Here is a 15,982-nt window from a genome sequence, read left to right on the forward strand (position 1 = left end):
ATCCAGATCTAAAATGTTGGTACAACCTGCATTAGGCTGGCTGTAGTCCGTAGGTAAACAAATATGGAGACAAGTGTAGAATCTCAGTAAATGTTTGGGTGGAAATCTGAGTAAATCTGCTGTTAAACATGAAACAACTGTCAAGAGTAAATATCAGGGATGAAAAAGGGGGGGCAGAGCGCCATAAAAACAGAGCTCTGAATTAAAACGCAGCTTTTCCAAAACTTGAGGATTGTGTCCTTAGTGTGCCTTCCTCTTGTGGTCAGTCCCAGCTCCTGCGCTCCCACCTGCTCCTGATTGTCTTTCCACAGGTGTTTGTCATCGTCTGACGTTAGTGTGTGTCTGTGGTGTTCGTTGTCTGGGTGGGTGAAGTCTTGTGTGACATTATGGTGCCGTCTTCCTCCATGTCATTTCTGTGTCTATGTAAGTTTGCTGCACATCAGCTTTTGTTTTTTCTTTATTAAACATACAAACCGGATTCCAAAAACAATTGGGACACTAAACAAATTGTGAATAAAACCTGAATGCAATGATGTGGAGGTGCCAACATCTAATATTTTATTCAGAATAAAACACAAATCACAGATCAAAAGTTTAAACTGAGAGAATGTATCATTTTAAGGGAAAAATCTGTTGTTTCCAAATTTCATGGCCTCAACAAATCCCAAAAAAGTTGGGACAAGTCCATTTTTACCACTGTGTGGCATCCCCCCTTCTTCTTACAACACTCAACAGACGTCTGGGGACAGAGGAGACCAGTTTCTCAAGTTTAGAAATAGGAATGCTCTCCCATTCATGTCTAATACAGGCCTCTAACTGTTCAATTGTCTTGGGCCTTCTTTGTCACACCTTCCTCTTTATGATGCGCCAAATGTTCTCTATAGGTGAAAGATCTGGACTGCAGGCTGGCCCTTTCAGTACCCGGATCCTTCTCCTACGTAGCCATGATGTTGTGATTGCTGCAGAATGTGGTCTGGCATTATCGTGTTGAAAAATGCAGGGTCTTCCCTGAAAGAGATGACGTCTAGATGGGAGCATATGTTGTTCTAGAACCTGAACATAGTTCTCTGCATTAATGGTGCCTTTCCAGACATGCAAACTGCCCATGCCACAAGCGCTCATGCAACCCCATACCATCAGTGATGCAGGCTTCTGAACGGAGCGTTGATAACAACTTGGGCTATCCTTGTCCTTTCTGGTCCGGATGACTTGGTGTCCCAGTGTTCCATAAAGAACTTCAAATCGTGACTCATCTGACCACAGAACAGTCTTCCATTTTGCCACACTCCATTTTAAATGACCCCTGGCCCAGTGCAAACGTCTGAGCTTGTAGAGCTTGCTTAGAAATGGCTTCCTCTTTGCACTCTAGAGTTTCAGCTGGCAACGGCAGATGGCACGGTGGATTGTGTTCACTGACAATGCTTTCTGGAAGTATTCCTGAGCCCATTCTGTTATTTCCTTGACAGTGGCATTCCTGTTTGAGGTGCAGTGATGTTTAAGGGCCCGGAGATCACGAGCATCCAGTAGAGTTTTACGGCCTTGACCCTTACGCACAGCGATTGTTCCAGATTCTCTGAATCTTTTGATGATGTTATGCAAGGTTGATGATGATAACTTAAAAGTCTTTGCTATTTTACGCTGGGTAACACCATTCTGGTATCGCTGCACTATCTTTCTGCACAACAATGGTGGAATTGGTGATCCTCTGACCATCTTGGCTTCTGAGAGACACTGACACTCTGAGAAGCTCTTTTTATACCCAATCCTGTTGTCAATTGACCTAATTAGTGTTGATTGGTCTTCCAGCTGTTACTTATGTGCTCAATTTCCTTTTTCCAGCCACTTATTGCTACTTGTCCCATCTTTTTTGGGATTTGTTGACACTGTGAAATTTTGAATCAACATATTTTTCCTTTAAAATAATACGTTTACTCAGATTAAACTTTTGATTTGTCATCTATGTTATATTGCGAATAAAATATTGACATTTGCCATCTCCACATCATTGCATTCAGTTTTTATTCACAATTTGTTTAGTGTCCCAACTTTTTTAGAATCCGGTTTGTACTTCTCTACTTTAAATCCTGGGTTTTCCCGAGTCCTGCCTGCACATGGAGTTCTGGTATTTTAGTCTTGTGATTTATTATTTTCCACTGACGGAGGCAGGCTGGTGTCACAGATCAATGAGTCATGTGGATTTGTTTAAAGCAGCAAGTCCATGTGCTACCTGGACCTCATGAGATGTGACACCTTTCTTTCCAGAGTTTTTCTTTGAAATCAATCAACCAATCAACTTTATTGAGAACATGCAAACTCCACCCAGAAAGGCCCCCGGACCGGGATTTGAGCCAAGGACCTGCTCGCTGAGAGGCAGCAGCTCTACCAATTGCGCCACCGTGCTGCCAACGTGAAAAATTGAGTTTAAAAAATTGATTGGCTTCTGAACTACACATTTATTTACCAAATAGTGTAATTTTAAATTAGAGTGAACTCATGTGTCTTTAGGACTTGCCTTCAGTTAAACAGTTTTCTCTCCTGTGAAGGTTCTCGTGTGTTAGTCTAAGTTTTAGACTGTTAACCTCAGTCTAAAACTTTAACCTCACTGCAGGGAGCTTTGTTTCCTGTGGACTTTTGTGTGTCTGTTTAAACTAGTCTTATAACTAAATCTTTGTCCACAAATTTCACATTCAAATGGTTTCTGTCCTGTGTGGACTCTCACATGTGAGTTTAAATTAGTTTTGTGGCTAAACCTTTGTCCACAAATCTCACATTCAAATGGTTTATGTCCTATGTGGACTCTTAAGTGTGAATTTAAATTCGTCTTTTCACTAAATCTTTGACCACAAAGCTCGCATTCAAATGGTTTATGTCCTGTGTGGACTCTAATGTGTGAGTTCAAACTTGTCTTGTGGCTAAATTTTTGTCCACAATGTTCACATTCAAATGGTTTCTGTCCTGTGTGGATTCTCATGTGTGAGTTCAAAGATGTTTTATGACTAAATCTTTTTCCACAGTCACCACAAACAAAGGGTTTCTGTTCTGTGTGGACACTCATATGTCTGTTTAAATTAGTTTTCTTACTAAATCTATGACCACAAACCTCACAGTTAAATGGTTTCTGTCCCTTGTGGACTCTAATGTGCGAGTCTAAACTTGTCGTCCGGCTAAATTTTTGTCCACAAAACTCACATTTAAATGGCTTCTCTCCTGTGTGGACTCTCATGTGTGTTTTTAAATTTGTTTTTCTGTTAAATCTTTTCCCACATTCATCACAACTAAATGATTTTGGTCCTGTCTGAATTTTCCTGTGTGCCTCTACACTTTTCTTCTCTCTGACAGTTTTCTTATGACCTAAACAGCTTGAATATCCTCCTGTTGAATGAAATGTCAAGTGTCTCTGAAGAAATTGGTTGTGCAGAAATTGTTTGCCACACTCAGAGCAGCAGAAACATTTGTTGACAGAGTTTACAGCTGACTCAGGAGCTCTGCTCTCCTTCCAGTCTTTGTCACTGTCTTCAGTTGTTGACCCAGAGTCTGACAAGTGTTCCAGCTGAGAGTCAGGATTGTTCCCATCCTCGTCGTCTTCATCATCCTCACGGACTTCAGTTTCTGAAGAGCTGGAAGCATCTCCATGAAGATTTAGATCTGGGTTCCTGCTGGTTTCTGCTCCTCCACAGTCCTCCCCATTAGCTTCTACTTTCATCTGGTCAGCTGAGCTGCTGGTTGGAACATCTCCGTCCTCCATTTGGTGCTGATGAAGCTGTGAGAACAGAGGCTTCTCTTCATCATCCTCACTCTTCACATGAACAACAATGGATGAAAACCTGCTGGCATCAGTCTCCTCCTTCAAAATGAACTGCTCTCCCTCCAATTGGGTCCAGAGTTCCTCCTCTTCCTCCTTGATGTGGAGGGGCTCTGGGTCCTGCTGGTCCACATCAGACCTCCATTCCTCAGAAGCATCTACTGTGATCAGCAGAGTCTGCTGAACATCTGCAGGGGACAGTGAAACACAGACAATATAGACTGAATATCACATTTATTTCACACACACAGACATATCTATCTATCTATATATATATATATATATATATATATATATATATATATGCAGTGTTTCCCCTACCATTATACAAACGTGGCACACCACCCCATTAACAGAGCCCACCCCACTCGGCAGTTTTAGCTAACTGCCGTTGACTAAAATGCTAACGGCAGCCTCTTCCCTCATGCTGAACTCTCACGCTGACACGCACACCCCACTCAAAAACTGTCGGTATAAACAGGGCGCTGCGCAGCTCAGGACGTGTCTCAGTCCCCCCCCCCCCCCCAACTAAAATCACTGAATCACTGACGAGATGAGAGGCCCGCCATGGAAAGTTATTTAGGGGAAACACTGATAAACACTGATATATATTAGGTGTGTAACTGTACGCTAAAATAATATTTAGGTTTGGGTCAGTTTCAAGGAGGGCTCAATTCAGTTAACTTTCCGTACAAAAAAAGGCCAAAATAAAGACTTACAAAATGTTTATTTTAAAAGTAAACAATATGTTTGTATAAAAAATAAAATAAAAGCAACCCATTTGGACAATATTTTAAATAAACTGCACTCTTTACACCAAATAAACTATACTAACAAATAATAAATAAAAAAAATTAGAAATACAATAACAGTCAGAACCAGAACAATAAGCAGTTACAGACCGTTGCCAATCTAACTAATCAAGTTTTAAGTTTTTGGACAAAAAGACCAACTTATCTACATTTTCTGCCAAAAGTTGCAGTGGTGGAGAAAACCCGCTCACTAGCAACAGAGGTAGCAAGAATAGAGAGTGTGGCTGTATTTGGCCTCATTGTCTTTCCACCAAAGAAGAGAGTCAGCTTCAAGGGAAGAGCACCCTGAAGCTCTGTACTCACAAACTTCTTCATGGACCTGCTCCAAAAGGGACTTGCTTCTTCCCACCTGTCCCTGGAAAAGTTCACCAAAAGAGTTCAGTCATCATAAGACTTCTTAGCTGGAGGTGATCTGGTCGATGATTTCCCTGAAGAGGAAGAAGACTCAGCTGCTGTCTCGGTGACATCCTCAGACTACAAACAACGCAATAAAATAAAAAAAAGAGTTAATAAGATTATAATTTTAAATTAAAAAAAGTTAATTATATCATAATACAATAACAATACCTCTTCTTGCATGGTCATCATTTCTGTTATGAGGTGGTTCAATATCCTCTCTTGCTCATCATCAGGGCAGGGCTTTAAATCTGGGCTCCAGGGCTTGTTGATGATCAGTTTTAGCTTTTTCATAAAGTGCTGGTACAACTTTTTGGCTAAAGTGGTGACGTGATGGGATGTCGTAGGCAGCGGGGCTCAAGAACTTTAAAGCTGGCGCATCAACAACAGAATACGGATGTAAATTCAGAGCTTTAAAACTCCTACAGCGTGTGTAATTGCTTTGGACCAATCTGAATTAACTGATAAAGGTTGTTTAAATGCTGCTGTTATCCGTCTTTGCAATGAGCTGCTAGATGAGACGTTCACATTTGGATGAGGTTGTTTCAAGTGCGTTAACAAGTTAGACGTGTTGCCTGCTGCAGATCCAAACTCCGTGAAACAACGTCGGCACACAGCTTTGGATTTGCACTTGTATTTTCACATTGCTGAGTTTTAACAAGAAAGCCATAATGTTCCCAAACTGGAGACCGCAACGAGATGAAAGAGTCTTCAAGCTCTGGCTGTTTCGTTGCCTGCGAGGCTGCTAATGCTACGTGTGCTGCAAGACTATGCAACAATTAATAGCGCTGTGCTGAAACACGCTTAGGAACTTTAGTTCAGCGACACATAATTTCTCGTTAATAAAATTTAATGATTGAAAAAAAAAAACGAAACAGTACGCACGTGGACCGAACCGAACCTGCTGTACGGAAACAGTTCAATACACCCACGTGTACCGTTACACCCCCAGTATTTATGTATGTATTAAATCCCTAGATAGATTCAGAATTTGTATGTAAACTTACGGACAGGACTGGATAAGGCATTGCATCTTCCTGCTCCCTTTTCAAACATTTTTGTTTTGTTTACATAATATTTTGGTGGAAATATTTACATTTTAATTTGTTTTTTGTTTTGTTGAAATTTTAACTATTCGAAATAAAGAAAAAAATTGGAATCATGAAAAAAAAATTGTGAATAAAAATCCTGTTGATAACTTCAAAACTAAACACTGATCTACCAAACTATAAAACTAGTTTTATTTGGAGCAGTAGCGGACTGGCCATCGGGAGCACCGGGACATTTTCTAGTGGCCTGGCCCACTCAGTGGTAGCAAAGGTACTGACTGGACTAAAGGCTCAGTTCAGGTCACGCTGGATCATTTTAAATAAACAAGACACTTTTGCCCGGGCTCACTGACGCTGCACTGTTGCGATTGGGAAAGACAAGACACCTCCTCCCACCCCTCCTTTCTTTTTCTGAGGTTGACTGTCACAGCAGACACACAGGTTGTGCGCCTGCCCCCGTGGACTTGTGCTCGCGACGGTTATGTTACCTGGTTACCTCTGAAAATTAAAGAAACCATCATTAGTGTTTTGTAAGGAAACTCAGTTTTCAAACCTTAGATTCACCAAAATATTAAATAAATTTGGAATAAAAATGAAATAAATTACACTCATATCAGACTAGTAACGTTATTGACTTTATATGTGAATGTTTTTGTTCAGTGCCCCGAGACAACTCCTGTTGTGATTTGGTGCTATATCAATAAACTGAATTGAAATCTAGGATTTTTTTTTGTACTAGTCGAATCCTCGAAGTCACCTGTCAATCAATCCAGCAGGCTTGTCAGCAACTGATCAATCAGCAATCTCAATTTGTCCCGAAGTGAAACGCCCATTACCTGCAGGAGCTCCACCCGCTTTTCCTCCAACAGCATTGTCAAGGTTATGCATTACGAACACTTTGAGGTTAGAGGGAGTTCATGAAAAATCATCAGAAAAAAAATGGTTAAATGTTGTCAGTGAAGAGAGTGTAATTCAGACAGAGAGCGTTTAGAGGATGTTATACAATTTATTCAATTTCCAACATTAAACAAAGTTTGGAAAAATGTAAAAGATGGATAAAGGCCTGTGGCCGACCTCATGAGTAGCTGAATACAACAGTTATAAATAGGAAGTACTACATTTTCACCTGTACGATGGTAACTGAAAGTTATTAATTGTTGGATTGTATACCTGGATTATTGAGCATGGACTTTGTAGGTAACTGAATCCTCCATTTTTTTTTTTGTCATAATTGCATTGTATGCTTAATGGTTAAATTAAAGGTTAATGCTTAAAGCTAGTTGTACTTGATTTTGTGTTTTAAATGTAGACCCTAACCCTAAAGATCAGATCCTATAATCGCCCCTGCCATGCATTCAAACTGCGCTCAATTTAAACTCGGTCTTTGTGGTTTGTGTTAATCAGGTGGTGGTGACCTGGGCCAGTCCGCACCTGATTAGGAGTGAACTGTCTTACGTCTTTAGGACTCATCTCAATAATCAGTTAAATTGTTATCCCTCTAGTGAAGGCTCTAAGAACAAACCGATGTCTAAAATTTTACCTCAGTTACTAATAAGGAGAGCTTTGTTGCCGTGGATTTTTGTGTGTCTTGTCAAATTTGTCTTGTGGCTAAATCTTTGTCCACAAAGCTCACATTCAAATGGTTTCTGTCCCGTGTGAACTCTTGCATGTGAGTTTAAACTCGACTTGTGGTTAAATCTTTGTCCACAAACCTCACATTCAAATGGTTTGTGTCCTGTATGACTTCTCATGTGCGTGTTTAAACTTGTTTTACGACTAAATCTTTGACCACAAAGCTTGCACTCAAATGGCTTCTGTCCTGTGTGGGCTCTCAAGTGTGAGTTTAAATTACTTTTCCGACCAAATGTTTGTCCGCAAAGCTCACATTCAAATGGTTTCTCTCCTCTATGGATTCTCATGTGCGAGTTTAAACTTGTCTTCTGGCTAAATCTTTTGCAACAAAGCTCACATTCAAATGGTTTCTCTCCTGTGTGGACTCTCATGTGTATTTTTAAATTTGTTTTTTTGGTAAAACTTCTATCACATTCATCACAACTAAATGATATTGGTCCTGTTTGGACTTTCCTGTGTGTCTCAACATTTTTCTTATAACCCAAACAGCTTGAACATCCTCCTGTTGAAACACATGTCATGTGGCTCTGAAGAGACCGGTTGTGCAGAAATTGTTGAACACACTCAGAGCAGCTGAAACATTTGTTAACAGAGTTTACAGCTGACTCAGGAGCTCTGCTCTCCTTCCAGTCTTTGTCACTGTCTTCAGTTGTTGACCCAGAGTCTGACAAGTGTTCCAGCTGAGAGTCAGGATTGTTCCCATCTTCATCGTCTTCATCATCCTCATTGACTTCAGTCTCTGAAGAGCTAGAAGCATCTCCATGAGGATTTAGATCTGAGTTCCTGCTGGTTTCTGCTCCTCCACAGTCCTCTCCATCAGCTTCTACTTTCATCTGGTCAACTGAGCTGCTGGTTGGAACATCTCTGTCCTCCATTTGATGCTGATGAAGCGGTGAGGACAGAGGCTTCTCTTCATCATCCTCACTCTTCACATGAACTACAATGAATGAAAACCTGCTGGTATCAGCCTCCTCCTTCACATTGAGCTGCTCCTCCTCCAATATGGTACAGAGTTCCTCCTCTTCCTCCTTAATGTGGAGGGGCAGTGGGTCCTTCTGATGAAGCTGTGAGAACAGAGGCTTCTCTTCATCATCCTCACTATTTAGAGGAACTGCAGTGAATGAGAACCTGCTGGCATCAGTCTCCTCCTTTGCACTGAGCTGCTCTCTCTCCAATTGGGTCCAGAGTTCCTCCTCTTCCTCCTTGATGTGGAGGGGTTCTAGGTTCTGCTGATCCACATCAGGCCTCCATTCCTCAGGAGCATCTACTCTGATCAGCAGAGTCTGCTGAACATCTGCAGGGGACACTGAAACACAGACAATATGGACTGAATATAACTTTATATTCACTCATACATCACTTGTGTTGTTAATTTATGTTCTGTGGATCAGAACTGTTCCAAGTCAAAGGAACAACATTTTATTGAGTAATGGGCCTTTTCCACCGCTCCTCTTCAGCCCGGTTTGGCTCGGTTCAGTACGGTTTTAGAGACAAACAAATGTCAGGTTTACCTTCCTTCTCTGCATCATGTCAGCCAGCTCTCTACCTTTGCCTGTCATTGTCCCCACATTTAGAGTTGCCACCATCAGTCTGACAATCTTGACTTTCCTCTTCTCCCTCCTTGTGGTCTTCGACCAACAGTAGCACAATTTCCGTGATGTTTGCCAACAGCACCGGTGGCAATTATAGTTAACTCAGGTCTCGACTGATCCGGTATGTTGTAGCCTAGATGAACTTGCACATTCATTTTAGCAGGTGTTTTACATCGGATACCCATCCTAACAAAACCCTCACCCTTGACCCAAGCCAGGGAATAGCACAGCACAAGATACACTGGCTTGTGCTCCCTAGTGCAGGGGTCACCAACACAGTGCCCGCAGACATTTGGTCGCCCGCAGGGACTGTGTGAGTCGCCGGTGGGGCATGTTAAAAAAATAGCACTCATCATCAAGGAGCACTACCTAAAAATCATTATAAGTTTAAAAATTTAAGTAATAACATTTGCATGGATGTAGATTTAAAATGAAAACAATTGATTAAAGGTTTTAAAAGAAAATCTTTGCATACATATTAGTGACCTTGTCTGCGGTCAATGTTCAGAATCATGTGCAGACGCACTGCGATCTCTGAGCGGCACAGCTACAAGCTTTGTTTACCTGGCAGAAAAACATAAGAAAACAACATATTTTCAGAGTGATTGGGAGGAAGAGGTTCTTTAATACTTGTGAAAGACATATCGGTGCTTACTGCCACAGTGAATTTTAAACTCCTGCCTGCCTGCAAATGGGTCGTAAACAAAAGGATTGTGTCAACACAGACTCATGTTCGTGCTGCTGTTCGGCGTATTGTTTTTATGCTGTAGAGCTTTAGAGCATGACGTCACTTGTCCGCGGCGCGGAGGCTGATGGGATATGATGAGGTCGGATCCACCATATTTACTGTCCTCAATATTAGCCGTAAAAAAAAAAAAGCTTTCTCAGTTTTTTTTTTTTTTTTTTAATCTAAGTAGGTTAAAACAATTGAATTTAGCAATGGTCCGAACATGTTGCGTTATTGGATGTAATGTCCGATCACACTACCGGAATTGTACAAAGATCAAAAATTGACTTTTGTTTTATAGTTTCCTGCCTGGAAATAACACGAGGGAGCTCATGTGTTGGACGTAACAAAAAGGAGATGAATGGCCTGGATATCAGTGGTGAGACATCCTGATATAACCTTCTCCAGCGTCCCAAAAGACCTGCTAGTTTGTTCCAGACATTCTGGTGAGTGTCTAAATTCAGTTTGTTGGCGTTGTGCCATAAATTTTTGCCATGATTTTGTCCGGGTGCATCATGTTTAGTTCATGATTTGTTCATAGAAGTGGGCCAGCCTAGCTTAGGTCATGTTTATATTTGTATGTATCGTAGTCCGAGTTTAGACAGAGTGGACATCTGGGTTATTGTGAAATAAACTGTTTAAAGTTTCTAGTGTTGTCACTTTACTGGAGTAATACTGATCTGTGTTCTGATATGTCCTCATCAACTGCTCCAAAACTGTAAAAATGTTGGTGCAAACAGCGCACAGCTGTATCTCTGTCTTTCTTCAGCCCCCAAGGTTCAAGGTTCTTTGTCATTCCACCACGTGTTACAAGTAGTGGAAAGAAATTGTGTGCACAGGGTTCCAGTTGCATACAACACAAGTATTAAAATGTAAAAGAAAAAGACAGTAATAAGATCTAAGATATGAACGAAGAGAAACATTAACTAAAAATACGCTAAGCACTAGTAGTATAAAAACAATACGCTGAACAGCAGCACAAACATGAGTCTGGGTGAACGGATGAGTACGAATGAACACAGCAACATGAAACAGATCAGCAGCAACATGAAACAGATCAGCAGCAACATGATGTCATTTTTTTTCCCCCACAGTGATTATTCTGGTTAGAGATTCATGAGTCTAACAGCCTCAGGGTAGAAGCTGTTCCTCAGTCTGGTGGTTCTACACTTAATGCTCCTTAACCTCCTTCCTGAGGGGAGCGGGGCAAAAAGTGTGTGTGCTGGGTGAGTGGGGTCCTTCATGATGCAGGTGGCCCTCTTCCTGCATCTAGAGGTGTAGATGTCTGTGATGGTGGGGAGGCTGACTCCAACAGTCTTCTGTGCAGCCTTCACCACTCTCTGTAAAGCTTTTCCTTCCACAGCTGTGCAGCCTCCATGTCACACGTTGATGCTGGAGCACAGGATGCTCTCCACTGCACAACTGTAGAAGGAGGTGAGGACTGAGCTTCCCAGACCAGCTCGTCTTAGCCGCCTGAGGAAGTAGAGTCTCTGATGATCTTTCTTGATCAGGCTGGTGGTGCTGTTGCCCCAACTGAGGTTGTCATTCAGGTGCACACCCAAGTACTTGTAGCTGGAGACCACTTCCACTGCAGATCCTCCTATGTTCGGAGGGGTTGGGAGTGGGGTGTTTGTTCCTTCTCAAGTCCACGACGACCATCTCCTTTGTCTTCTTCACACTGATGTGAAGGTTATTCTCCTTGCACCAGCTCTCCAGACATTCAACCTCCTGCCTGGAGCTGGACTTGTTTGTGATGCATCCCACCGTCGCTGTATCATCTGCAAACTTTACAAAATGACAGCCTGGATGGGTAGGTGCACAGTCATTTGTGAGCAGAGTAAACAGGAGAGGGCTCAGCACACAGCCCTGAGGGGAGCCAGTGCTGAGGGTTATGGTGGAGAAGGAGAAGTTGTGGATCCTCACACACTCAGGTCTGTTTGTTAAGAAGTCTAGGATCCAGTTGCAAATGGAGGGGCTTGGTCCTAGTGTGAGTAGTTTGTCCATCAGTGTTTGGGGGGATCATAGTGTTGAAGGTAGATGTGAAGTCCACAAAGAGCATACAGACGTAGGAGTTCTTCTGCTCCAGGTGGGTGAGAGCAGAGTGGATCAACAGAGGAGATGGCATCCTCTGTTGATCCATTCTCGTGGTATGCATACTGGTGAGGGTCCTCGTTGATGTTGATGGTTGTTTTGATGTGGGTCATGACCAGTTTTGGGTCAGAAACGTGGCAGAGAAGGCTAAACATGTCAAAAAGCTAAAGTTGCGCCAATACCAAAAGTCATAGCACCATTCTCCTGAACGAACTGAACGTTTTGAGAAATGATTTGTTGAAATAGATCAAACATTTTGGAACGAGAAAGATGCCGAAAAACGTACAGAAGAAAAATGGATCACAACAGAGTGAATGATTCATACATTCACACAATAATTGGCTATAAGAGTGTAATGTAACAAAGATACGTTATTAGTACAGGAGGTAGCGGATATGTGAACGTCGGGACGCTATTGGACTACAAATGCGGCCTTCGAAGCATACAGGCCCTGAATTTACACACGACCTCAAATATCTTCTCTTCTAAGTGTGTAAAACTTGTTTTGTCATTGATGGCAATAGTTTGGCTAGTGCATCTTCAAACTAAGTATAATTCAGGGATAAAACAGCCTCCTGCTTCTTGAGCTGATCTTTTAGTTTCTAGATCTTGTCCACCTTACTGCTAGTTTCTGTTAGCATGCTAAGCTACAAAACACCTTAACGCTAGCTTCTGTTAGCATGCTAAGCTACAAAACACCTTAACGCTAGCTTCTGTTAGCATGCAAAGCTACAAACACCTTAACGCTAGCTTCTGTTAGCATGCTAAGCTACAAACACCTTACCGCTAGCTTCTGTTAGCATGCTAAGCTACAAACACCTTAACGCTAGCTTCTGTTAGCATGCTAAGCTACAAACACCTTAACGCTAGCTTCTGTTAGCATGCTAAGCTACAAACACAACACATTTACAAGTTCTTGTTAAGAAGTTAAATCCATCAACTACCTACAAACCACAGCTAGCTAACATCGTCTGATGCTGAATGAAAAAAACGAACCTGCGCTCATTTTCTCTCCAACTCGACAGTTCCTCTTCGTAATCTGAGATTATTCCTTCAAAAAGACCCGATGTTTCTCCACAGCTTCCTCCAGTCTGTTGGACCTGCTGTCCCCACGGTTTTACTCCTCGGTGAACTTAGTTCTAGGTTGGATCTTCGACACATTCACTCCGTGGATTCAGCGGTGTCTTCGACCCGTTACAGCCGCTGCTGGCAGCGAGATTACGGTCAGAACATGAACGCTGGTTTTTAGGGACTGTCAACAAATTACCGAACGAATGAGAAAAAAAACGAAAAACCTACATATCAAGTGAACTTCCGAACAACAGCACTAAATTGTTTTACTAGCCTGGACAAATAAGACTCAGCCACTCTTATCTTATTTTAAAGCATCTTTTTTTAATAAAAAAAAAAATCATATTTTTCCCATAGCTCTCGTGACTCAGTGAATCACCTAGATCAGACAAATAAGACACACCAAACTTGATCATTTTTCATTTCATCTTCTATTATATAGTGTTATTGTGCTATTAAAGACGATTAAAGTTTTTGTGGCATCTGTGCTGCTGCAGTGTACACTCCCCGATTGACATCTGCCAGCACTGAGATTGTGCTAAACTAGTGGCGCACAATACAGACGTGCCAGCTCAAATGCTAGAGGCCCCAGGGCCAGAGGGGACTCATTTTCAGCCCTGGAGTTTCATGCCTCAGACTGGCCCACTTTAGATCACGACCTATTATTCAATTCAATTCAAAAATACTTTATTAATCCCAGAGGGAAATTAAATGTTGTAACTCATCATCCTGGATTCATTAAAGTGTTGTTGTAGATGCTGATGGCTGTGGGCAGGAAGGATCTCCTGTAGTGGTCTGTCTTACAGCAGATCTAAAGAAGGCTCTGACTGAAGACACTGTTGTTGTATGACAGTCTGATGGAGAGGATGCTGAAAGTTGTCTATAATGTTCTCCATTTTATGAAGAATCCTTCTTTGTACAATCATCTCCAAAGGTTCTAAAGGAGTCCCCAGAACTGAGCCAGCCTTCTTTATGAGCTTGTTGATCTTTTTTAAGTCACTTAATTGCTCTGGTGCTGCTCCCCCAGCAGATGATGGCAGAAGAGAGAGCACTCTCTACAACCGACAGAAAATATGCAGCATCTTGCTGCAAACATTGAAGGACTTCAGCTGTTATTAAAATCATGTAAAATCATGTAATTATAACCTTAACCTAAATTCAATTCATTTCAATTCAAAAATACTTTATTAATCCCAGAGGGAAATTATTTGTTGTTGTAACTCGTTATCCTCATTTCATTAAGAGATGTTATAGATGCTGATGGCTGTAGGCAGGAAGGATCTCTTGTAAAGGTCCATCCCACAGTGGATCCAAAGAAACTGGCTGCAGATGCCGTTCGATCCGTCCACCCAGACTCGGCTGGCCTCTCGGTTCCCCCGGGATGTAGTACCGCACGAATGCCGGGCAGAACTCCTCCCAGAGCGATGGTCACTCCTCCCAGCAGTCTGCCGAGCTCCTCGTCGCTGCGGACATCCAACTGTAGGTGCCGAGGGACGATCCTGTCCTTCCACTGTCATGAGCCGTGTTTCCTTCTAGTTCCAGGATCTCAGTGGTCAGGCACTCGAGCACAGCTGGCAGGTAGATGAGAATGCATCCACAGAACATCCTTTTCAACTCATTTGAGATTTGGGGCTGTACTTGAGGTATTATTTGAGCTTTTTAGATGTTATTCAGCTGCAGTTGGTTGTAGAAAACTGCCTTGTTGCCATGGTTACGCATCATAACACATGTCCAAAACTAAAAAAGTTTCAGTAAAAATCCTTCCAGCTGCACAGCATCTGATACCAGAGGGAAAAAAAATCCAAAAAATGTGATTTACATCCAGCAAAAGAGGAATTAAAGTTTCCAAAAGCAAAATCTCAGAATGAAAGTAACAGAGCTGCTCCAACATGCAGCCACCTTGAGCGGTACAATTCTAGAATACTAGAGAATACTAAATACTAAATACTGAATACTAATACTAGAATACTAAAGCTGTTGGGGGAAGAATCAGTTTTGTTGTGTGTTTCCTTGACTGATGAAGCCTTCCTAACCGAAGGCAAAACTTTTCAGCACAAAAAAAAACAAAAAAACTGTCCAGATAAAATGACTGAAAAATGTTAGATTGTATACCTGGATTACCGAGCATGGACTTTGTTGTTTTCAACCAGTTTGACAAGACTGTCAACAAGGAAGAGGGCCGGCAATGGAGGAGGGGGCGTACCAAAGAGACCATCTTATCACAAGCAGAACTTGTTTGTTCCACTTTGGAGTAAGATCAAAGCACAGGTGGAGCTTTTGATTGGCATGAACATGCCCAGAGCTCTAGAACCTTTGGAGGTCATCAGGAGTGAAGGTGATGGACTTTTCACCATTAAAACTGTGCTCGGGTGGACAGTGAATGGGCCACTTAGACGAGAATGCTGTGGAAGACCAGGTTGTTGGTCAACAGTCACCGTCAACATAATTTCTGCTGTTACAATGGACAAGCTATGGAAACAACATTTCAAGATGGACTTCCGTGAGAGCAACCATGATGAGCAGATGGGGCTGTCAATGGGACCACCATGACAGCTGTGCCGCTGACTGTTGTTGTCAATGGGACCGCCACCACGGCTGTGCTGCCGACCGTTGCTGCCAATGGGACCACCACAACAGCTGTGCTGCCGACCGTTACTGTCAATGGAACCATCACGATGGCTGTGCCGCCGACCGTTGCTGTCAGTGGGACCGTCACGACGGCTGTGCTGCCGACCGTTGCTGTCAATGGGACCGCCAGGACGACTGTGCCGCCGACCGTTGCTGTCAATGGGACCGCCACGATGGCTGTG

General features: G+C 42.3%; 1 protein-coding gene across 1 annotated transcript; it reads right to left on the reverse strand.

The window, feature by feature from the left end:
- Positions 1 to 2,528: 2,528 nt before the first annotated feature.
- On the reverse strand, positions 2,529 to 8,524 carry LOC119412875 (zinc finger protein OZF-like). Its single transcript, XM_037679911.1, has 4 exons — positions 8,291 to 8,524; positions 4,918 to 4,969; positions 3,579 to 3,990; positions 2,529 to 3,335 (listed from the first exon to the last, which is right to left on the reverse strand). The coding sequence occupies exons 1-4, from the start codon at positions 8,522 to 8,524 to the stop codon at positions 2,600 to 2,602; spliced, it is 1,434 nt and encodes a 477-aa protein (XP_037535839.1). The 3' UTR covers positions 2,529 to 2,599.
- Positions 8,525 to 15,982: the final 7,458 nt, after the last annotated feature.

The sequence above is a fragment of the Nematolebias whitei genome, chromosome 7 (assembly GCF_014905685.2).
Source record: "Nematolebias whitei isolate Nwh7 chromosome 7, NemWhi1, whole genome shotgun sequence".
Taxonomy (NCBI): domain Eukaryota; kingdom Metazoa; phylum Chordata; class Actinopteri; order Cyprinodontiformes; family Rivulidae; genus Nematolebias; species Nematolebias whitei.

Coding starts and splice junctions, on each gene's coding strand:
- LOC119412875 (XM_037679911.1), bottom strand. CDS start 8,524: ATGAAAGTAGAAGCTGATGGAGAGGACTGTGGAGGAGCAGAAACCAGC. Junction 4,970..8,290: donor GCAGAGCTCCTGAGTCAGCT/GTAAACTCTGTT, acceptor GAACTTTTCCAG/GGACAGGTGGGAAGAAGCAA. Junction 3,336..3,578: donor CGTGAGGATGATGAAGACGA/CGAGGATGGGAA, acceptor TAAGAAAACTGT/CAGAGAGAAGAAAAGTGTAG.